This window comes from Colletotrichum lupini, chromosome 4 (genome assembly GCF_023278565.1).
Source record: "Colletotrichum lupini chromosome 4, complete sequence".
NCBI lineage: Eukaryota > Fungi > Ascomycota > Sordariomycetes > Glomerellales > Glomerellaceae > Colletotrichum > Colletotrichum lupini.
The window spans coordinates 5,713,810-5,737,427 of NC_064677.1; the positions used below are offsets into that span (position 1 = coordinate 5,713,810).

The 23,618-nt window shown below is 50.4% G+C and overlaps 6 protein-coding genes across 6 annotated transcripts; 2 read left to right on the forward strand and 4 right to left on the reverse strand.

The window, feature by feature from the left end:
- Positions 1–428: 428 nt before the first annotated feature.
- CLUP02_08795 (uncharacterized protein) lies at positions 429–5,335 on the reverse strand (the record flags this gene model as incomplete). The annotated part of the gene is made up of 19 exons (XM_049287776.1): positions 429–492; positions 561–667; positions 711–942; positions 1,058–1,331; positions 1,451–1,613; positions 1,660–1,819; positions 1,873–2,114; positions 2,158–2,219; positions 2,382–2,576; positions 2,647–2,806; positions 2,946–3,196; positions 3,256–3,494; positions 3,579–3,611; positions 3,656–4,033; positions 4,096–4,317; positions 4,383–4,537; positions 4,584–4,725; positions 4,749–4,841; positions 4,875–5,335. 19 exons carry the CDS (start codon positions 5,333–5,335, stop codon positions 429–431), a joined length of 3,633 nt encoding a protein of 1,210 aa, XP_049144919.1.
- A 534-nt stretch (positions 5,336–5,869) lies between these two features.
- On the reverse strand, positions 5,870–6,091 carry CLUP02_08796 (uncharacterized protein; the record flags this gene model as incomplete). Its single annotated transcript, XM_049287777.1, has 1 exon — positions 5,870–6,091. One exon carries the CDS (start codon positions 6,089–6,091, stop codon positions 5,870–5,872), a length of 222 nt encoding a protein of 73 aa, XP_049144920.1.
- A 5,250-nt stretch (positions 6,092–11,341) lies between these two features.
- CLUP02_08797 (bZIP transcription factor) lies at positions 11,342–12,527 on the forward strand (the record flags this gene model as incomplete). The annotated part of the gene is made up of 3 exons (XM_049287778.1): positions 11,342–11,464; positions 11,544–11,926; positions 12,014–12,527. The coding sequence occupies 3 exons, from the start codon at positions 11,342–11,344 to the stop codon at positions 12,525–12,527; spliced, it is 1,020 nt and encodes a 339-aa protein (XP_049144921.1).
- A 342-nt stretch (positions 12,528–12,869) lies between these two features.
- Positions 12,870–14,759, forward strand: CLUP02_08798 (uncharacterized protein; the record flags this gene model as incomplete). Its single annotated transcript, XM_049287779.1, has 9 exons — positions 12,870–13,045; positions 13,141–13,329; positions 13,410–13,489; positions 13,539–13,648; positions 13,896–13,913; positions 13,980–14,038; positions 14,087–14,197; positions 14,281–14,523; positions 14,657–14,759. The coding sequence occupies 9 exons, from the start codon at positions 12,870–12,872 to the stop codon at positions 14,757–14,759; spliced, it is 1,089 nt and encodes a 362-aa protein (XP_049144922.1).
- Positions 14,760–14,922: 163 nt separating this feature from the next.
- Positions 14,923–16,347, reverse strand: CLUP02_08799 (CDP-alcohol phosphatidyltransferase; the record flags this gene model as incomplete). Its single annotated transcript, XM_049287780.1, has 3 exons — positions 14,923–15,725; positions 15,802–15,944; positions 16,040–16,347. The coding sequence occupies 3 exons, from the start codon at positions 16,345–16,347 to the stop codon at positions 14,923–14,925; spliced, it is 1,254 nt and encodes a 417-aa protein (XP_049144923.1).
- A 1,327-nt stretch (positions 16,348–17,674) lies between these two features.
- CLUP02_08800 (uncharacterized protein) lies at positions 17,675–23,120 on the reverse strand (the record flags this gene model as incomplete). Its single annotated transcript, XM_049287781.1, has 5 exons — positions 17,675–17,907; positions 17,961–20,145; positions 20,205–20,515; positions 20,610–20,821; positions 21,334–23,120. 5 exons carry the CDS (start codon positions 23,118–23,120, stop codon positions 17,675–17,677), a joined length of 4,728 nt encoding a protein of 1,575 aa, XP_049144924.1.
- Between the last annotated feature and the right edge of the window lie 498 nt (positions 23,121–23,618).

A 23,618-nucleotide genomic window follows, 5' to 3' on the forward strand; every position in this document is an offset into this window, starting at 1 on the left:
AGCTAACTTCTCTACCACATGAACTACATCATTAAGTCGTCCCAAATTGCAAACTTCACTTATTTAAACACATAGTCACAAAGCCCTCAAGGTCTACTCCTCTCTAGTACTTAGAGCTCCTTACAAAAGCGACCGTGTACGACGGATCAACGTAACGGTGGCCGGCCAAGTCCACAATATGCCCCATAAGGTCGATTTCAACACGGCTCTACTGAGTTAAACCCTAGGCAGGAACAAGCCGCCAACGTAGCGGTACTGGCCTTTGCGATATACCCAACTCAACTTAAAGTACTTTATACGAGCGCACCCTACCCCAGTACTGTACCTAGGTCAGAGAAATACACAACCGTCAGTCGAATACTTCCTTCTCCCCAGCCAGGCAGACATTGAAGTATCAGTGAGCATTTTGTAGGCTCCAAATAGAGGCCTCAGAGGAAAACCTGTACCTGGATTCTTTGACAGGAGATATAGCAGTTCACACCCTCGAGCGGGCTTCGGGTTCGTATGACTTCCCGGTCAAATCATCTCCTCCTTGGCTTTTTGGGAAGAGCATAACTCACGGAGGTATATCCCAGCCCAGTGGACCGCGACGAAGATTATAGCGCGCCCAGTACTCGCCTCGGCAATGTGGGATGCCGAGATGAGGAATCAGGAGCCCGTCTACGGTCTGCATGACTAGTCATGCAATACTGATATGAACGGTCCAAGACCAGAGTTCTTTGGTCTTTGAAGTTTTCTTGAAGGAGGCAGCTGATTGTGCCATACCCGTCCTTTCGATCAGAGGAGCCTAGCATGAGATTCACTTGGTGCTCGGCGAGTGAGAGATGAAGGAGAGGGGAATGACAGTAGGAAGAGGAGATAACAACACTCGTTGTCCATCGAATCCTCGTCTCGGCATTGCTAATCAGATCAAGTGCATCCGTCTTGACGAGACTGTCAATCCTTACAACGGCACACAGTTCAGAGTCTATGCAAGGTCAAGCTCCACGCTGCAACAGAAAACACGAAAACAACGCAGCCCAGCAAAGTCTCCCGGACCTCCCGTAGACCTCCTTACTGGAAAGGGAATGTGGAGAACGCTCTCTTCGCCGAAATGCCGTCAAACTTCGGAAGCGCGTCTAGCAGCGGAATTTGTACCCTCCCACCCCGTCCGGAAGGTCGGACACGGGTTCGCGTTCCCACCCCCACAATCCCGGAGCAGCATCCGGGTGCGGGTTGGACGGGCTGGGCCAGGAGTGGTAAGCTGCGCCAAGCCGTCAGCCGTTGTGTGTTTCCCTTGCCCACATTCCCTCTCCTGTCAGCCGGGATTCTCAGCTGTAGCTGTGCGCCCCCTTGGCGGCAGCGCAGTTGAACATTGGAAAGTCTTTCTCGTTTTTATCCAATGAAAGCAAGCCCTGAGCAATTATCGAGGAAGGACGTGCTTGCAGCTCTCGGGAAAGCTAAGGGCAACCTAGTCTCGCGACATTAGGGCCGATGCCATGGATCGAGGTAGAGTGACTGCGATTGCAGAACCTTCTCTCTACCCTCTCCTCTTCCATACCGCCCTTACGTCCGCTGCTCTTCACGAGGAGGGCGGAGCGGACAGCGGAAGCGGCAGACTGTGGTCTTTTAGCCTATCTGTGAGTTCAGCTGGGTAAATTATCACGCGATAGATGTTACTTGAGGGAAAGCGGCTGTTGCGGCTATGGCCGGCTTGCCCGTTGCAGCACTTACACCCGATGGCACATGCGAGGCTTGAGCTGAACCCTTGAATCCCACGATAAGCCCTACGGTAGGGCTGTTGCTGGCTATGCGGGCGCCATGTCGGCGGCAAATAGGCCTTGGGTATTCTCAGAGCCAATCAGTGATGTGCGGTAGTCTTCTCAATTCCACGGCGGCGAAAGAATGTCGTTGGACGGAAGCTGGGGCTGAGCTGGAGGTTCCAACGGGGTGTGATTCTGTGGCTGACTGTGCCTGACGCGGCCACCCTGAGGCATATTCTCGCAACTTGCAGCATATGCGCTTTTAAGAGCAACTATCCTGCAATGAAACATGTGGCCATGTGTATTTTGTGAGACTTGATGACTGTCTTTGAAATCCACAGCGGCAGCAACATCCGTAGCGGCTTCCGGTGTCTTTGAGAAGCATTACTGGCCCAACAGAGATTTTTCTTCTTACGGACTCCAAGGTTTGGTATGCCCGCCAACGGTACTGCAGACGAGAAACATCCCCAAAGATGCCTTGGGATCGTAAGATCGGCAACAACCACAGACAATTAGCCGTAAGCCTTTGTCAGCGATCTCTATTTTTATGTGAGAAATGTATAAGCTTAACGCAAAGCAGGATTTTTTCCGAATGGACGAATTCGATACGCTCGGGAAAAGGCGCGATCCTTTTGCCACTGAGCTCATCATGGCTTCTCTTCGTCTTTGTTTCGAGCTGTCGATCATGGTGGAAGGGTTGGGAGAAGGACACCCGATGACCTCCATCGTCTTTCCTTTTGTCCCCCGCATAGCCGCTCGCCTTCTGAGCCGCATAGTTTGATCTTTGATCGGTTGTCCGTCGGGAGGCATACGACGTTGATGGTGCTACCATGGCTGACTGAGAACAGTGCTCAGATGCGAAGCAACAGGGTGAGCCTGCGAGCTTGGCTGATCGTTCGATTACGATAGAAAGTTCTGGCAGGTTCATCCCTCGAGACGGCATCCAACCTGCCGTCCAGTGTACCGTGCCCACCCCGCGTGCAACGAGCCGAGACCCGGTCAATCAGAGAATCGATGGATGGCTTCTTGCCACAAATACTGTGCAGTCGGAGATACAGCCCGGTCTGCAGCGATGATTAGAGTTTAAAGGTCGTCGTTTCAATGGGTTGTCCAACACCGACGAGTCTGTGTCAGATTTTCTGGTTGCCAACAGAGTTTTGCTGAACAGCCGCCCTCGGCACTACCGCGGCCAAATCAATCGACATTGCTAATGTCTGGGCTGTGGACATCGCATGAATATGCATTGGCATTGTGCGGGTGTGCAGTGACTTCAGCCTTACGCGAGCCGCTTGGATTATTGGCGACAACACGGATATTTTCTGCCCCGCCGCCATGCTGGATTTTCATTCCAGATGTGCAAGTAGAGATCCTTAGAACGGTCTGTGATGCCAGGATAACCACCATGGTGAGGGACTTCGACCATACGGATCTAAGCCAGCCAGTAGCGGTGAAAGCTTTGGTTGCATTGCTCAAGGAGTCGTTCGAGACAGGGGGGCCGGATTGGGACGCGTACAATGTAAGGTAAGCTTTGCTGGGTTGAGTCCTGGATCCAGCGTCTGAGCTATGCGCAACAGACCCTCGGACGAGACGAATGAGACAAGACGTTCTGCTCTCGGAGAAGATCTGTAACCAGGGAATTGGCACATTTGGAGGTTCAGGAGTTTGATGACTTGGCCAGGACATTTGTGCTCCCCCCATGTCGCTAGAAGGGATATTGCTATCACAATATCTTTGTTCGTGCGTGTGCGCGTGCTGTGAATGTGCCAATCAAGATAAAATTAGTGTGAGAGCGACAAGCCAGCCATGGTTTCGAGGAGTGACCATCGCCCTTCGTACAAATCGAGGTCGCACTGGCCTCGCCCACCAAAGCTGCAGACATTCAACAGTGCCTCTTCTAAGCATCTGCTTGGAACGCCCAAACTGGGTTCACAAGAAGCCCCGATGAAGTAAGTATATCGCTGATAAGTTGCTGGCCTCGCAGGGTGCGCAGCGAACCCAGGATGTGCCAGGAGCAGATATGGTAGTGGAAGGGATCACTGGACTGGGCTTGAATCTTCAGCCGCCATAGAGTCTTGCAGATCATTTCCAGCAATGGGGTTTGGTAAATGCCCATGGTGAAGTTTGAATAGCAGGAGCGGTGAATCGTCCAATGTTTCCGATGGTCGTTGCTCATTTCTTCGGCTGATCTGGCCGTAGAGCCACAGCTTGCCTTCCAGAAAGAGATGACACAGCGGTCTTGAGTCAGGAGGTTTGACGGCATAGTTGACCACTCCCGGAGTTCAGAGTCCAGACTTGGGTTCACGAAAACGAGGCCAAGACGCAGACGAGGCGAGACTGAGAGTGGAGGGGTCACAGTAGGTGCGTGTTGCCGTAGAACGGAGGGAGGGTGACCGGTGGACGGCTAAGACGGCTGGGTACGGGTACCTGTAAAGGGCACACTTCCATGCAGCGGGAAGCTCGAGACGCGGTTGATGCCCCCAGGGATGTTGGAGGTTTGCCTAGGCTGGCACGCTGCGGAGTATTCTGCTGCGGAGTGGAGTTATTGCCCGCCGGGTATCCGTCTCGGTGCCCTAGCCTGTCCGTACGGACCTATCTAAGTTTCTGTGAGAATTAATTAGGTCGCCGAAAGTAAGGGTGTACTGTGTAGTGATTGCGGATGGCCAAGAAACAATCAGCCTGGGACGTTTGAGCTGGATTGCAGGAAAGGTCTGTGTAGAGGCTGGACTAGTTTGTAGTGGGTAACGGACGGTGAACCCGTGGCAAGAAGAGATGACGACGATGATGCTCGCGAAGGTCTGGATAAACTCTGATTAGCCTGGAAGATACAATTGGACATGTTACTTCGGATGCTGCTCGACAGGCAACGTCAAGACGATGAATTGAGGCATAAGACGGCAGGCCACGGGTGTACGTTACTTGGATGAGGGGGAAAGGGACGGGAGGCACCTTAAGCAGCAATGCTGCCGCCGTAGAGAGGCCAGAGCTGTTGGGGAGTAGCTGTGTGACCTGAGTTTATGAGTCTGTAAGGTGCGGTAGGTTCGGTTAGGTTGCATTTGCTCGCGCAGGCGGTGCAGCCATAGGGCCATTGGATTTGACTTTCTCGGTGGGCAGAGGCAGAGCTGCATTCATGACCGGTGAGCAGAGAGGATACCCTTGCCGGAGGTCATGCAGAAACGGGAAACGAAGGCCGTGGACCTGAAGCCCGCGTGGTCCCCCGTGGCACCCCCCAGACAGAGTGTTTGTCTGGAAGATCGATGCGATGCGATGCGGTGCAGTGCTGAGCTGCAAGGCTGGTGGTGCTGGCGCCGGTTGCCAGTGCGCCAACGTCTCGAGAAGGGGGTACGTGAGCAACAGATAGATGAAGGAGCTTGCTGTAGACGGAGACTGGGGACGGGGGAAACAATCAAGATGTTGCGAAGAGAAGAAAGCACAACGATGAAAGAGTGCCGTACATTGTAAGCATACGCGGATATGGATAGATGGGTAGGTGTAGCATCATTGATGGGTGTGCTTTGTTGAATGAGGAAGGGAGCTGAGGCTGTCTCGGAGAGAGCATCCGTCCCCACGCACTTGGGCAGGAGAGGATATCCCATCTACTTCAGGGCTCGGTACGGAGACAGCCAAGCCGGAATGTACCTTAACTCGCCCTGTCTTGGAATCTGGAACTTGTTGGCCCTGTCAGCTGCTGCCTATCTCAGACCTGCCTACCTGCCTGTCAGGGCCCCAGGAGGAAGAGAAGGAGGAGCGCCTCAGATAGTCAGACTACTCGTCAGTACCTTACCTCAGGTGCCTTACTCCGTAGGGGATGAAGTAATACTATGATCACTAAAGGGTACGCTTCCCACCTCATATGCCTGCTGCTTCATGTATCTAGCTTGGTGTAGGTACCGGTATCTCGCCTGAAGTTTGAACAACCTGAACTCAAGGGAGGAACAAGGAGATGCTCAAATGCTCTGTGTTGATGAGGCAAGCACGGGACGTATTTGCTCCCGGCCTCTACTCTTTTTCCCTTGCGGTGTGCGGCAAGGTAACTTGTGGATTATGGATCACGGAGCTTTAGACTTTAGACTTTGACGCCTCCATCATTCACATCCCCGGCGTCTCGTTGGCACCCTGGCATCACGGATTCACGGACCAGCTACGCATACACTACAGACACCAAGCTCATACGGATCCCAATTTCTACGAATACTTTTCCTTTCACAGGCCTCTCGTTGATTACACTCGCATCGATTCCATGGATCGGTCTGGAGCCAAGCACTAATCTCTGCCCAACAAATCATCCCGCCTGGCCCGGGTCTCATTCCATCTACCTGATCCCATCGTCGCCATCCAATCCAGAGTGTCATCTATTCAAACCTACGGGGGAGTCTATTGCATAGGTAAACGGACAATGACTGGCCCATACGGAGTACTGCGCTAGTGTGTTGACACTCGACAGGAAAACGTCCCCTAGACTCTATTACACAGTAGACTTGGACTTGGACCGACTGATCAGGCCAGTTCCACCAACAAGTGCCAACTCTGTCCAAGGATCGGCCATCTGTCAATACTCTGCTTCAACCAACAAACTTGGATTCGGGCTTTGTTTGCTTCATCGACAGCAACCTTATCCCCGCTGTCACTCCAAGTTAGCTTTTGGTCCAATACCCTGACATACCCCGAGCAGTCTCGCCCCCTCCTTCCCCTCGCATCTTTGAAAGCATCTGGTCCAGCCTGGTCAGTGCCCTTGAGATTTCTCTCCTTGGTCCAAGGGGCGAGACTGGGAGGGAGGGCTGGAGCCAGACCCTTCGTCTCTCAACTCAGACGAGTCACGAACGACGTCAAGGAGTCCCCTAAGCTTTCTGGGGACTGCCCGGACCACGTGCACCCACCGAAAGCCAGAGGTTACTACCTGCGAATGGTGATTCTGTACGATTTGGCAAATAGACGCAGACGTGTTGCTCAGTATTATCGGCTTGTCCAGCCTATTGGATGGTCCCCTCCCTCGTACACCAATTTTTCGATTCGTTTTGACCTCGCGAGATAGGTAGGCACCTTATGCTGGCTGCTCTGAAGACTGGGACCAACCTCCCTTAGGTTTGGTTATATTACACCTCGACTCATCCCGACCTGGGTTTCCCAACTTCATGACATCAGAAGAGAAGCCCGAGGATTCAAACGCAGACAGATTGCCCTGGCTGCATTACCGCGTATCCATCCATCTGTTCGTACATACACAGTACTTCGTACACATGCCCCGGCGGACTTTGAGCCAGCACCAGCACTCCGGCCACACAAGGTCTATCCAGACTCGGGTGCGATACCTTAAGGGCGAGGATATTCTGCCAGCAGCTCCCGCTATTCTGCCACCAAGTGTGGCTGCGGCAGGCCCTACCTCCGACCACGGAGCCCAGCTACCCATACCCACCCACTTACCTACCTACCCACCCACTTACCTACCCACTTATAACTACTACTTCGTCGACCTCGCCGTCGCTACCGCCGTTAATTAAAGCTATTCCTAACGTTAATATACTATAAAAAGAAAATAATCGCGAAGTTAGTAATCCCTTTATTTATTAATATATTATTAATTATAATGATTATAGTTACGTAAAGTATAACTACTTATTTTATAACTAGTACTTCTCTAGCTTATTTAAAATTAAAATAGTATTTAACGAGGCTATTTATAAAGCTAGCTTTATAATTTAAGTTATTTAATATAAGCCCTCTACTAGGGCGCTAATTATTATTACTTATTATTATATTTATAACTTACGTTATAATTAAAAATAATAATACTTCGCAAAGTTAACTTAGTTAAATAAGCGTTATAAATCCTTAACTTCGTTTATAAACTACTATTAATAAATCGCTACTAGCTTTTTAAATAATAATTAGCTCTTTTATCTTATCGTTAATAACTTTCGTAACTATTATAACTACTTATTTAATAATACTAACGCTTTTATATATTATTACTATACGCTATTACGTAATAAAAAGGACTAAATCGTTAACTAATAAAATAAGGGTATTCGACTTATTTAAATCCTTTCGAACTTATAATTAAAAAGTAGCGATTATAATAATATTATTATTTATAATATACTTAATATATTAGCTACTTATTATTAAAACGAATTAAGTAATAGGACCCCTATTAAATAGTTATTTAACTAATTACGTAATTTAATAAAGTATTAATACCGTTTTTAACGTAACGACGCAGGTTATATTACGAGCTTATTTATTATACTTATTACCGTAATTTCTTTATTTTGATAATATCTAGATGTTCTATTAATAGATTTATATATAAAACTAACTAATTTAATATACCGTTATTTAATATTTATAGAGTAACTAATAATAGTTATACTTTCTAAGTTACGAGCTACTTTTTATTTAATAAAAAAGAAGCTAATTATAGTTAGGTTATTAACTAGCTATTAATATTACTCCGGGCCTACGAAATTCCCTTTTTATAAGTTATGTATATAGATCGCGAGATTATTCTATTTAATACCCTCGATAATAATACTTAATTTAAAATAGTATTATACATACTCTATTACTAATATATTAATTTTAATATACTAACCCGGACCTAGTATTACTTCGGCCTAGCTATAAGGAATAAAACTAGCGTAATTATATATAACCTTTATTTTTAATAATTCCTTACGGATTAAGGTAATCTCCTCCGTAACTAATTAATAGCTATATACTATAACTAATGATTTAAATTTTAAATTACTAAGTACCCTATAATAATAATTAATTACGTTATTAATACTTAGTTTAAGCTATAGTATAAGAAACTCGTACTTATTTAGGTTAACTAAATTAAGTACTTCGGTTACTTAATTACGTTAATTATTAAATCCTTATATACGAATATTAAAATATAAGTTTATTATTATACGGGCGACTTTAAAGCCGTATTTAATAAATTAGTTATTTTCTAAATAGGTTAAGCGGCTATAATTAGTACTTATTAGACCCGTTACTAAGCTAAAATATTAAGTATTATTACGGGATTATTTTAAAAAAAAGTACGTCTATATATATATTACGATACCCTTAAGTAACTCTTATAAGAACTTAGTATATTAAGTAAATAACTAAATTTAAGTTTATTAAAAAAGCTATTAAAAGAGTATATATATTACTTAATTCGAACTATTTATAAACTACTTTATTATTACGTCCTTTAGTAATATATTAAGGACGGTACTTTAATATTATTAAAAGAGATTTACTTATATTAGTTCTAATAACGCTTAGAGCTTATTATTAATAATAATACTTTTATCCCCTTATTTAATCCTTTATAAGTCCGAAGTAAGGGTTACTTATAGGGCTCTATAGCGGGTATTATAGTAGTTATAATAAGTAAGTTAAAAAAGCTAATTATTAATTAAAGTACTTCTTCTAAACGAGAGCCTTTTACGTTCGAGTATAAAAAAGCTATTAAATATATAAAAATAGTATTTATATTAGCACCGCTATTATTAACGGCACTTTTAGTACTAAGTAGGGCTACTTCTACTTAATAAGGCCTCGAGATTATATATAATTTTAATATATATAAGCTTAATATAAAAATATAATAAAAGTACTAGTAGGCTATTACTAACGAAGTAATTAACGTAATTAATAATAATATAATTAATTTTATAAGGGCTCCTCGGCCGTTAATACTTATAAAATCGCGATCCTAATTAATTAATAATCTTATATAATTAGATATACTATAAGATCTAACTAACGAGGATTATATTTATAATATTAATCCTATAATAAAAAATAAAATAAATAGACTTATTAATAAGTACGAGGCTAAAATAGAGTACGAGGCTAAAGTAGAGAAAGTTACTAAATTACGAGCTATAGGCTATATAAAGTAATTAATAGTTAATTAAATAGTTAATTAAGTAGTTAATTAAGTAGTTAATTAAGTAATTAATTAGGCTACTTCGTTAATTACGTTAAATTAAGCTAATTTATTAATTATTATACTTTCTATTAAAATAATTTAATTAATTATAAGTTAATTAACGGCCTTTAATTAGTCTAATTTATTCGAATATTAACTACGTAGAGCCTAGCTTACGTATATACCCGAGACTAGCGGTCGTGTAGCGGCCGCAGCCACACTTAGTGGCAGAATAGCGGGAGCTGCTGGCAGAATATCCTCGCCCTACCTTAATAGCTAAGAGGGACCAGTTCACTTGGCAAAGACGCGCGAACGCAAACTGCTATTGTTTTCGTCCGGACATCGTTGCTCGTCCTATCTATCTCGAGTCCCTGAGGTCACCGCACTTGTTGATCGTCACCACATATGCCTCGGGATGCCAACAACTCTTTAAAAAGAGGCATCCCTAGACACCCGACGTCTATCGTCCCGTGCCTATTTGTATACCTACCAGCCACTACTCCGTACAGACGCCAGAACGACAACCACCATCTCTTGCACCACACACCGGCACACACACAAAAGATCCAAAACCAACTCCCATCCACTGCACGCTAGCGGCACTGAGACAAGCCCTCGAAACTTGCGCCACCAGTTTGTCGTACCAGACCCTGTCCCGTTCTTGTCTCTGGTCTTGTCTGGCCCTGCAACCCGCACTGCAGCTTGCAGCATTCCCTGACGTCCCACACGTCCACCAACGCCTCTTGGGACTCTCGCTGCTCCAAGGCACGGCACGGTCTGCGGCCTGGAGCCCAAAAGTGCGTGGGGAGCAACAGCATCCCATCTTCGCCAACCCCGGTCCCCTCGGCTCCTCCTGCGTTGTCCATCATCAAAGAGTCTTGCTCTAACCTGCTGAGCATTAGCGTCTGGAACCAACTCCAGTCCCCACGCCTTTCGCCCTGGCTTATCCTGGCCTGTGCTCTCTTGCACCTTACTCGACGTCTTCTGGACCTCTGGAAGAACATACGAACCATAAGAGACTCTTCCTCCTCGTTGTACACCACCACTCACACTCTCTCATCCAAGTCTTGGCGAGCAATACAACCATAGGACGAGAACACTTTAGCAACTAGGCTTTGCTTACGCCTTCGATCCTCTTCCGCCCGCCTTCTCTCACTCTCTCATCCTCATCCCCATCCTCAGTCTCATTCTATCTCATTCTCTTTCCATCTCTCGTCTCTCTCTCTTTTGCAAACAACAATTTCAGATTGCTCGCAGTACCCTCCTTGTGCCCCGAGCCACCAGTGCCATCACCCCCGTCCACCAACTCGTCCCATCCTCTAAACAGTGGCCATCTCGCCTTGTTGCCCCCGGGACGCTAGCCTGGTGTGGACGCTACTGGCGCTTTTCTCCCGGCACCTCAACCTGCCTATCCTTACAGCTTACGGCTACACAGCACTTCTCTCAAGTTCCCATAGACCTCGACCCTCTCTCCAATCTGCGCCCCCCCCCCCCTCCTCCTGCTCCTCCCCCCCCCCCCCCCCTCTACGCCTGAACCGGGACCTGGACCTGGACCCTCATCAGGACACGCCTATCCGCTTCCCACTTCTCTTTCTACCATTTTCCCTTTTCTTTCCCATAACTACCTTCACAACAAAGTTGTCCAACACACGTAGAAAGTAGGATCGCGACCATGGACTTCTCTCACCAGTATTTCGCGCAAGCGCAGCCGTACCAGTTCATGGGCATCCCGCCCCTAACGCCATCCCATTCAAACTCGGCAGGTTCAGACGACTTCAACACAACATCTCCACCGGTAAGTCGAATCCAAACGGGAATTCCTTTCCCGACTCGAGCCCCCAATACCCACAGGTCACTGGTGGATTGCTGCTTAGCGTACTGCGACATGCACTTACACAATCATGACCGATCAGGATGTCTACGCCGAATATCCCAACGACCAGCAGCACTTCAACAACTTTGATAACTATGCTGCTGCCCAGCAGTTCAATCCTCAGCATACATCATTCCCTGGCCCTCCTGGCCCACCGACACCACCGAACCATGGCCTGCCCGTACAGCAGCCCGTACAACAGCAACGGACACAACACAATGGAATGAGCGCTCCCCCGGTACAGCAGATCAAGGCTCAGCCCGATGCTCTCGTTCACAAGCAGGAGCCCCTCGACGATCATTCTCGTCGGGGTCAGTCAAATTCGGACGATGAAGAAAACATGACGCCTGCGCAATCAAGGAGGAAAGCACAAAACCGCGCCGCGTACGTTATTCTTCTGCTCTCCACGCCCATCGTCTTAGGCGGCATGGCATTTCTCATTGTTCTGTATCACTAACAGGAACCTCACAGGCAACGCGCATTCCGGGAACGAAAGGAGAGACACGTCAAGGACCTGGAGGCCAAGCTTGCGAACCTAGAGGCGGAGGCTCAACAAAAGTCGACTGAAAACGAACGACTCAAGCGTGAGATGCAAAAGATCAGCACCGAAAATGAGATTCTACGTGCAACCTCGTCAATGAACGGCCACCATAGCTCTGCGTCACCAGAACCCCGGACAACAGGTCCCATGCACTACAACCCGAAGGACTTCTACACAGACCTGCTAGCGCCGCACAATAACAAGACGCCGAGTCATCGAGTCGCTATTTCATCCGACGGCGAACGCTTGCTGGCAGCGGGCGCTACATGGGATTTCATCATCAGCCACCCGCTGTTCAAGAGAGGTCTGGTGGACGTCGGCGACGTAAGCGAAAGACTCAAGAATCAAGCACGATGCGACGGCCAAGGCCCTGTATTTTCGGAGCGCTGCATCATCGAAGCTATCGAAGGTAGCGTTGCGAGCGGGAGTGACGAACTGCTCTAGAGTGAAGAGACAAGGCAGCCCGCAGAGAAACCCAACAGCGGGACCCGAGGGGTGCGCTTTGTAAGCGACGTGCAGCACTACCTACAAGGTGCAGGGCAACGGACACAACACCGCCGCCCGCTCATGCATCGGGGCTAAGGTTCGGCGTTTGGTTCCATTTGGTTACACGGAGTCGAACTCACGGAAGGGGGAACGAAACGCTTGCTAAAACGACGTACGATATCAGGGCTCGACCTGTTTTTTTTTTTTGCATCATGGCCTCCCAATCTTTGTGATGTTACTTGACGGGCAGTACCGACAGCATGAAGTATATGACGTGGCAAACTATTTCTACTAGACGACATGGCGTCTTTTTTACACGGGGAATCACAAAGACCGCTGCACGGCGACGACCACGACATAGGCAACAAAGATGCCGTCGCCGGCAGGGCTTTATGGGCTTTGGAGCATGTTGGACATCATCGGATAACGCCAGAGGAAGCGCGCACGATCTTATCTTGGGCAGCACATGTTGCCTCGTCGGTATGCTCGGAAATTTTTCGTGTTTTTTTTCTTTTTCTTTTTGGGGCAAATTGCATGCTATTCGGGGTTACTCTGGTCTCCTTTGCCCAAGACAAGGCGATTTCCAAGCGGAGGAAGAAGGGCGATTGAACTGCTTGGCTGAGATGGTCAAGGAGGATCTGACTTTAGATCCTTCTTCTTGTCGGGATGATGTGATGGGATTCCTTTGGATGCGAGTATACTTCATCGAGATATCGTTGAGGAAGAAACATGGCATTATCTTGATATGTTTGGTGCTATCGTGCCGTCTGACTTGCACATAGGAGGAGACACTATAGTGATGACAGTGATGAAGACCATCACTTCTCAACGCATGCTCAGGGTCTCGTCGGCGTCTCGGAGCGAGCGGCGAGAAGGCGGCAACAGGCGGGGTTCCGCCGGCGCCTGGCTGCGCCGTACTGGTCTGACTGAAATGCCGCCAATAGGATCTGACTACTCTGTATTACCCAGGCGAGGGTGATCACCTCTTCCATCCGATCCTTTCTCGATCGATGATTCCATTGATACCGTTTCGCTCGCCCGAACCCCAATCTGTCGCATTTCCCGGGGTTCCGTCCTTTGTCGGGTCCTTTTTTCTCCCTTTGACGACTCTACTATAGGTACATGTATCTTGGCTACTTTACTTTTACATAGGTGGGTTCGTTGTTTTTACCTTACTCGTAAAGTCGCCGAAGATCCGAGGGGGTCGGGAAAATGCAATGAACCTACCTACCTTTGATAAGTTCAGAGAAGGTAAGCCGAGGCTCGAAGCTTCACCTGGACTTGCTTTAACTCGACTCTGAGATACCACAACACCTGACCTTGTAGTCCTATCAACAAGGGCAGGTATACTTAGTTGGGAGAAAACAATCTTTCTTCTTTCCGTCGGTTCGTGTGTATCTTCAACATTAGGATGGATTGGTATCCTCTTCATCTAAGCTTGCTTACAAAGATGCCACGAAATACGGGTTGTAGAGAAGACAGTTGATCGCCACCCAAAACCACGACAACAATGACAGCAAAGTCTCCGTATCGGGAACTGGTAGCCGAACGTTGAAGAAACGGGAGCCAAAAAGGAGACTTGAAATCCACACACCCCTCAACTCCTGGAAAAGATGCCAGATAGGTAGGTGATGAAGAAACTAAAGAGGTGGAAAGAAGAAAAGATAAATCACCGCGCAGAAGAAACAATGATGATGCTGCGCCCAAAAAGAGGAAGCAAAACAGAAACGAACAAGATTATTCGCAAAACCACACAAACTTCCGTCACATCGTTACTTTTCCCTTGCCTGCCTGCCAGCCTGAACCAGCCCCGTCCATCCATCCATCCCAAGAACCAGTCCGATCCCCGGCAAAGAGGGAAAGAGAAACCGACAGACGGGGCCCTCTTCCGCCTATTATCATCACCTGTCATATTCGCATATCGTTCCCCTCCTTACCCGTCCATCCCCGCCCGGTTCGTCAAAGTATCATTATAGTTGTCGCTTGGACGTTCCGAATCAAGCTTATGGTACCGATGCTCGAAAGGAAAGAAAAAAAAAGGAGAAGAGAGGCGAGGATAAAAACTTTGCGCAACACCGACCATGAAGGTTTACGTGTCTTGTCCTACTCTTCTGTAAAAAGGTCGAGAAAAGATCCGAGCGTGACCTGGAAGGGACTGCAGCCTTTGCTGGTCCCGTTCGAAATCTTTAATCTTTCAATCTTAGCCTCCAACTCTCCCGTCGGCTGCGAATTCGCAACCGGCTATCGGGTGGAGGGCTTGATTCCGTCCCGTCAGCTGGTCAGCTGGGTATCACACCGTGCGATATGTCTTGCCGAGGCTAGCAACAAGACTGTAATCTCGGTGAACCGACTTCTACTGCGACTTCTTGCCGGCCACCTGGGCGCTGCCGTTGCTCTCCTTGCCCTCGACCCACGGGTGCTTGATGGTCAGGCACCAGATGTCGAGGTAGTCGCAAATGGTGACAATAACATCCACCACGAAGCTGCCGTAGACACCGACAGCCATGCCGAGCATGGAGAACATAAAGGCGACCTGGTAAACGCCGTCGCCGAGGGCGCTGGGCCAGCCGAAGCCAAAGTTGCGCTGCAGGACGGGACCAAGCGCGTCGCCGACGCCAAAGGCGAGCGGCAGGCCGAGGACGTTGGAGTAGGGGAAGTCGAGCTTGACGAGGTGGGCCGTGATCATCTGGCCGACAGAGTAGGCGTTTACGATGCCGGCGAACATGACGAACGGCACGAGATGGGCGTGCAGGATGGCCGGGTTGAGGCGCAGGTACGAGATGATGAGCACCCACATGCCGAAGAAGGGTAGGAGACCCAGCAGCGCGCCGCGGGAGCGGTCGCCGCGTGCGCGGCGGGCCTGGATGACGTTCCGCGCCGACTCGATGGTGTTGAGGACGAGGACGAAGGAGCCCTGGACCATGTACCACTGCGTAAAGGACAGCTCGTAGAGGGCGGCGGGGACGCCCAGCTTCTCGGAGACGCCAAAGGTGCGGAGCATGGACTGCTGCCAGAAGGAGGCGCCGCCCATGTAACCGGTCAGGGCGTAGACGCCAACGAGGATGAGGACGCCCTCGACGGGGCCGTTGACGATGCCGAGGGTCAAGGTCTTTGTGTGGTACTCGTCCCAGGTCTGGACGTAGAAGGTGAGGAGGGCTGTGGACGGTAAAAATGATTGTGTCAGCCTCTTGCTTCCGGGCTTCACGAGCAGCAATATAAATAGAATACGTACAAGAGAAGAGGACGGCGACCGTCATCCAGCCTTGGCCCATGTTTTGCGACGCGGCGAAGACGAGAACTTCGAGGGATGTGTTGAGCGCATCGACGCCGTGGTCAAAGAGCTCGCCGAGCGGTCCGGATTGGTGTGTTCGTCGACTATTTCGCCAAAAGATTCCGTATTAGCTTCCATTTATCTTCTCGAGGGAACCCCAGACATGGTAAATGAACATTGAAAGAGAAGAGCTACTCACGCCTGCGATCCGTCCACGGCATCAAAAGTCTGGTACAAAAACAGGCCAACGGCCCACGAGTAGTACACCCAGCTAGGGCAGTCCTGGTCGAGCGTCGGGTTATACCAGAGCAGCGTCAGGACGTTTGCAATGACAAAGGTGAATCCCGTCAGCGTGATGAGGTTCGGCGCCATGCTCATGGGGAACATCTTGATAACGACATTGGTGTAAAAGGGCTTCAGGATGTACTTTGACGTCAGCGAGTGGTCGACGGCAGAGTACTTGTACTCCTTGAGCGCCGGGAGGCGTTCCTGGCGAACGTAGACCATCTTGGGCGAGCGTTGCTTTCGGGAACTATCTCGAGAGTTTTGATCGACGGAGCTGGTGCTGTTCGGCCCCTACGTGTGGTGTAGATAGTTGGGGGAGAAGCTGTGCAAAGAGCCGCGGGGGGTTATTTGCAGTCGTGCGTTTCCTTTTGTTGTCAGAAAGCTCTTTTATTTATTTTTTCCCTCGTCCTGTTGTCTGGCGGATCGGACTCCACGCGGGTCCCGGGGAAGACAATCTAGAGCGCCGTAGGACCACTAAATGGGTCCGAAAAGGTATCCGTACGTCGGTCCAGTTTCTAAGCGGTGACGATGGCTTCAAACCGGGGTTGGTCGAGGGCTCGGTTTCGGCGGGGGGTGGTGAACAAGGTTTGTGCGGTGGGCAGGGCGGAAGGGGGGGAAAGCTTCAAAAGAGCATGTGGAGACTAGTGAAGTTGTAAAGACTTCGGTTCGCCAGGGTGAATGTCAGAGTTGTCCCGAGACAAGCGACGAGATTTGTTCAATAAGACCTGACGAAGTTGCGTTGAGCAGAGCAGGTTGAGAAGCCCGAGAACTTGACATGTGGTAACAGCGGAAAGGTCGCGTGGCCGTCGTGTCGCGCCGAAAGGGCCAAGCTATTTTTTTTCTTCACTAAGGTACCCTTCCTTGGACTGGACAGCTCAGCTTGAGCGCACACGCAGAGAACTCCGTCACCGAACGTCATTTCTGTCCTGGCCCTCGAGCTCTAGCACATCCCAACATTCCCGCCCAGTCCTCATTGGGATTAGCCTTCCTGGCCCGTGCCACACGCGTCAAGCGCCCCCCCCCCCCCCAAAGTATCAGTCGTCAAGCTCAATTTCAGCACCAACACCAGCTCCGCTTGACGTCGATCAACTGACATGCGCCGCGAGGCTTGACCTATTCTCATTTGACAAACGTCTGGATGCTGACAAGGGTTGGGCGTCGAGCTGATAGTCAAATCTACCTTACCCATCTACAATTACCGGTACCCAAGGTGCCAAGGTAGCATCGTAGGCTTGCGCCGTGTATGATGATTGTGTGGGTGGCCCTCATACACATTCACTTTCCACTTCACACCTGAATCTACTAGTACTTCGTGATGCTTTTTCATGTCTTCATTCTAGTATACGCAAGCCGCCAGTCCTTTTACGCGCACGCTGATGCGCTCCAACTCCTGCTCGACACCCCCAAAGCTACTATGGTGGCGGCTGCTCGGTCGAGTACCTCGGGCTATAATCAAAGTTCTCGTATCTTTGTGCTGCCGTACGTACGTCTGTGCTTGGAATATCCGACCATGTATCGATCCCACAAAACTCCGAACAACTTGTCTTCCTTAAGCAACCGATGCAACAACAAGCGACGCTACGCCCTCCTCCTCGCTGCGAACCGTGATCTTGGTCGTCACACCAGACTTGGACGAGTATGCCATCCGGATGTTAGCCACCACCCTGCCGCCGCCAACAGTCTTTCCGAGCAACTTGAGCGTATGTGTCGTTTGGTTGACGGGCACATCTGTACCCTCCAGGGGTTGCAACGACAACACCTTTGCCAATTCTTCCGTTGCCTCTGTATGTCATGGTTAGCTCTACTCATGACGGGTCCACCCAGTAAGTACTCACCTGCTATGCTCTTCATACTGCTGAGCTGCAAAGTCTCCTCGGCCTCCTCACCGGCCGCACCCACCTGCTCCCAGATGTGATTGAAGTTGCTGGCGAATGTCGGAATGACATAGTCGCTGCCTGACAGGTCGAACTCGGCCACCTCGTACTCGTCGTCGTAGCCAGTGTCCTCTGGCTCGTTTGTTGTGGGATCAATCTCCTTGCTCGTGAACTTGAGCACGTTGGAGATGCTGCTAACGGGCATGGAGCCCTCGCCGTTGACCTTCTTGAAGGCCACGTACAGCTTACCGGGTTCATTTGTGGGAAGCTTGTCAGCCTGGATGATGAAAACCTCCTCAAGCTCCTCCTCTTCGGAAGGCGTCGCCACGATGGACACGTTTTCAAGAACGGTCGCATCCAGCGTGTTCTTAACTTCGTACTGGAATACAATGTGCTCCTTGAAAATGTGCTTGACGACAGTAACGACGTACTCCATCTCTGACTCGGTAAGCTCGACAACAGGCGACGACTTGAGCACGCTGCCAAACTCCTTCATCTCGGGGATCTGCATCAGCTCCTGGGCGTAACGCTGAGAAGCAGCAGTTGCAGATGCAGCAGCCTCCGCGCCACCTGCAGCGGCCTTTGTAGGGCCAACCTTGGGAGGCTTGAGAGACGGGGCAGTTGCCGTGAGCTTCTTCGTCCGGTCCTCTGCGTCTGCCTGCTCGCGAGTAACGACAGGGATCTGAGAGATGTCGAAGGGGCTGTCAAATGCGGACTTGTCCTCTGATGTGACATACATGACGAGCTGGTGCTCAAAGTACGGCAGAGAGAACATGCTGTCTGTAGAGGGGTCAATAAGGAAATCTACACAATCACCCGCATCAAACGTACCATTCTTGACAAACTTCTCAGAGATCTCATCCTCCTGGTGCATGAGTCTGAGGTTGAGCGCTGCACGATCTCTGACTTCATCGTCCACATCATCCAAACATCTGGTAAGGAGAACCTCAACACTGCGCTTGACTTCGGGATCCTTCTGGCCGACACCGAACTTGGCAAGAGCAGTGACAGCGGCGGCACGCACAATGGCGTTCTCCAGAACCACTCTGTTGTAAATGTAGCGGATGTACTTCGTAGGCTGAGAGGTCTTGGGTCCTTCGAGACCGAGAAGGTGAAGGATTCTAACCGCCAGCTTGGTGAACTCGCAGTCCTCGATGAACTCGCAAAGGTGGGCAAGCGCATCCTCCTTGGATTCCGGTACAAACTTGATCAAATCGAACATGCTCTCGACAACGGCGCGCTTGAACTCGTACCCACCCTCGTCACGGAGAATGCCACTCAAGAAAGCAAGCATACCGGCCTGCTTGCTGGGGAACTTCAAGCAGAGCGTGCGGATGGCCTCAACGATGGTAATCTTGAACTCGTCCGTGATCTCAGACATGAAACCAGAAATCTGCTTCATCAAGCGATCAACGCTAGCCTCGTTACCGGTCTTGAGCAATGTGGTAATGGCAAAGGTGGCGATGGATCGGTTGCTGTTGGAGATCAGGAGCTCGATGTCGGGGTTGCAGACGTTGACGGCGTTGGGCTTGAAGGAGGCGAAGTTGTGGAGGATTCGGAGAGCGGCGAATTTTGTGACGGCGCGGGGGGAGGTGAGGAAAAGCTGGAGAACGTGGACGGCCTGGGAGACCTCGGCGTCGGTGACATCTCGCATATCGCAGATAGCCTTGGCGGCCTCGAAGTTGACCATCTCGCTCTTGTGGCGCAACCAGCCATCCAGTAGCTGCATCATGGGCTTTCTGAGCGACGGGTCCTCCTCGGCCAGCTGGGCAGCCAGACGGACGAGCATGACGATCGCCGCAGAGCTCTTGACAGCACCAGCGGCACCGAACTGCTGCACCATCTTGACGAGCGCCATGCGGTCGTGCATGCGCATCGAGTATAGCAGACCAATGGCGTGGTACTGGGGCATAGTGGAGTTGTTGGCGGGCAATTGGCCGCTCGACGAGGAGAAGCCCAGGGAGAAGCCGCTGGAGGACTTGGTGGAGGCCGCAGCTTCCTGCGTCTCGCTCTGCCAGCGGCGGACGACATCCTTGGCGATCGGGAGAAGGTGGTAGGAGGAAATGAGAGCCGCGGAAGATACAGAGGGGTTCTTGTCGACGATTGCCGTCTTCATCACACGTTCAATGGACTGAACTGTGGTCGCCTGGAAGCTAGTTAGCAGACTGCCCTCTCCCTTCCATGTAGCTTACAGCTTTGGCGTACATCGATAATGCGGCACAGGGCCCTGATGGCGTTGGGTCGGAAGATGGCATCGGTGCTGCCTCCTGTATCCTTCATGATGGTGCTGGTGACCATGATAATATCCTCGGCCGAGTGAGCCAGCTCCTTGATGACAAGGTGGACCATCTGTCGCAAGCTGGCATCTTTATTCTGGAACAGCTTCGAGATACCGAAGAAAAGGGTCGTCGCTTCGTTTGTGGGGAACTTCTCGCCCGTGTAGAGCAGAAGGGCAATCTTGGTAAGGAGGATTCGACATCTTCGCGGCTGGATTGGGGAGCTGTTGAATAGTCGTGCTGTTCACTCCCGTTTAGCCAGCTTGCTCGCCCAATGCTCGAAGGGGTTCCAGAGGGATGCAGAGGATCGAGTGCAATTCCGTCAAAAACTCACCTTCTTGGAAAACCTGGGTCCTGTCCACCTTCACCAGGCCCAAATCCGCATCTTCGTCTTTCTTGCCGTAGCTCATGTTGGGCAGCGGTTTTTGGCGGACTGCTTGAGGTCGGCGTCGGTGACTTCGAATGGGACAGTTGGCTGCTCCTGACGCCTGGTGGATAGCGTTGCGAACATGGGTGTGGGGTCCTTGCACGTGACATGGAGCCACACTTCACTTTCACGTCGTGTCTATCTTATCTGGCTTCAAGGGTACCTAGCTCATTGGAACACCTCTCCCTGCCTACCTTACCTTACTATGTAGGTAAGGTATACAGTCGAACTATACATGATTCGTTGTCAAAGCCAAGTCATGATCTTCAGACTTTTCTTAATGCAATGTTGCAAAGCATTCAATGTCATCACCTTGGCATGTGGGAGCAATCTGATGATACCTAAACTTTTTGATTACCTATCTGAGAGTAATAAAGTGGAAAAGACTGATGACCGCCTTTGCTGTCCTGTGTAATCGCCAGAATTCAATAAAACGCCCCCTGAACAGCTTGCTTCGTTCCCCCTACGCTATCTTTTGGGGGTACTGCTGCTCTGTCAAATGTCGTCCCAATCCCAAGGTCTTTCCCCAGGTAATCCACACAAAGGGGCCCAAACCAGGTCCCCATCCAAGCGACGGTGCTAACGAAGCAGAAGATGATTGACGAAAACCTCCACGAGATCTACTCATCACCGTCTATACACTGATCGGAGACCCTGAGCAGACCTGTCGACCATGCGTGGGTCTGGGTCTTCCCACTGATGGAATTGAGGGTGATCGTGAGCTCCCTCCTGGTGGTTCACCAGGGCAGAATAGGCCATGGTGAGAAAGGGTTCTGTCGCCTCCGAGACCGACATGTTGTTCAGCTGAGCGACCTTGATGGGCGGGTACTCAGTCTTCTCAGCCTTGGCCTTGGGTCGTCGGTCACCGATGACACCGACCTGGCGCTTGAAGTCACGGAATTCCTTTTCCTGGATAACAGCCATCATTGATTTGCCAAGCGCGCCTGTGCCCGCATGAAATAGCTGGCTGATTCTCTCGTTGCGTTTCTGGAGCGCATCATCCGTAATGGCCCACGTACCCTCCGTCCAGGGAGGCCGAGCGGTCTTGGGATAGTCGGCTTGCCAGTCATCACTAGAGACTATAGGCATGGCGGATGCAGCCTGAGCACGGCTTGTGGCTTCGTTCATGTTCTGTCCAAGCTTGATAAACTCTAGAACCTTCTCCATCTGTTGATCAGACACTTTTCGCGCCTCGTCGACGACGTCCTGGAAGCAGTCGTCTGTGTCGGGTGTAGAGCCGCAGAGAAGGGATTCGAGTGGGCTTTTAAGATGAATGGGTGTCTCTGCGCCCCGGGACCTCATGGGTTCGAGTGTCATGTGCTTTTGCGGACCCAAAGTCGTTTGACCCGACAAGAGTCCGTCGAGCGGCATCTCTTTCGGGCCATTGTTGAGGGCCTTCATCGTGGTTTCGAACGTTGATGTCCGATACTGTCGGTGACCCGGGGGGCCTGCAGTCAGGGGACGAGGAGCGCCTGGGCCAGTTGCAAGAGTAGACTTGTATGCTGCCTGTGGGGGATCTCTCTGGATAGTGGCTGCTGGGAAAAGACCAGGGGGCGGGCCTGTGCAGTTGATGTGCCCGGAGTTGTCAGGGCCATGGCTTGATGTATCGGCTTTCATCTTGAGAATGTCGTTCGGATCCGTCTTGGCAGAATGGAATAGAGCAGGAGAATGTGAGCCGTCATTTCCCACATCGAAACCCTCAAAGGTCTGGGCTCCGTAAGACGGAGTGGCTGTGCGGCTGATGTTGCCAGCAGATGGAGCCGGCGTTGCACCCGGCCGAGAACGAAGAAGGGCCCTCTGAGCTCTCTTCTGGTTCGGATTGGGGTATGATGCCAAGTTGTGGAGAGACTTGACAGTCAGGCCTCGAAGAGGATTCTCGCCAGAGCTCTCATCGTCTTCATTGTCAGTCGAGTTGGCATCGACATGCTTCTTCACGACAGGCGTAGGCATGGCAGCAGCAGCTGGTGAGGCTTGATTCCTATCCATGCTGTAAGATGGCATGAGAGAGGAAGACGAAATGCTTGGGGCGTCCAATTCATTCGGAGACTCAAGGCTGTAGTCGGTGAGAGGGCTGACGGCGCGGTCGTAGTTCTGCTGAAGAGGCGAGTACTTGGGAATCTGAGGTGGGCGAGGACTGGTGGGTGTAGTGACGAGATTCTGGGACTTGAGAGGCAAGCCGGCAAGAACTGACTTGGGAAAGAGAGACAGCTCAGAAGCAGCGGCTCCCTGGGCAGGCCACTTGAGAGTGCGGCCGCGACGAACGGGAGGCTGGAGCTGCTGGGCGGTACTGGGGTTGTAGATGGTACCGGCAGTCGTGTAGGTTTGTCTAGGAACATCCTGCTGGAAGGTGCTGACAGATTGCTGGATATAGGTAGTAGTGCCCGCCGCCGCCGACGAGGAAGAAGATAGATGATCCATGTTGAGATTCAGAGGCATCGCCAATACTTGGAAGCATCCAACAAAATTCGGAAATCCTGATATGGATAAGCGTTGGCCAAAGACGAATTTCTTTTGTGTTGATCCAGTTCGGAGAGTATTTCTCAGACGGTGAGCATCCAAAGGAGTGCTGTGCTGCTGCTGTTGTTGTTGCCGTGGCGGATGAAGGAACGACTGATGATGAGACTGAGGAAGGAATCAAGAAAAGAATGGTGCCAATTGCTTTGGACGTAAAAGCTTCAGGTCATCTCGTCTGGAAGTAGAGATGGGAGGTGAAGCTGTCACGAAGCGGCTGTTGACGAAAGTTGCAAGTTGAGGAGGGGTGATGGATGGGTTGAAAAATAGATGGAGGGAGGGCGAAAGGAAGAGGAGTTGATGAAGTCAAGGGGAGGGGCCGAGGGCCGACGCTTTGCAAGGCAGGGTATCAATGTGCGTAGAGGGGACGGAAGGTGAGGTCGCGGTCTGAAGGTCGGATGGAAG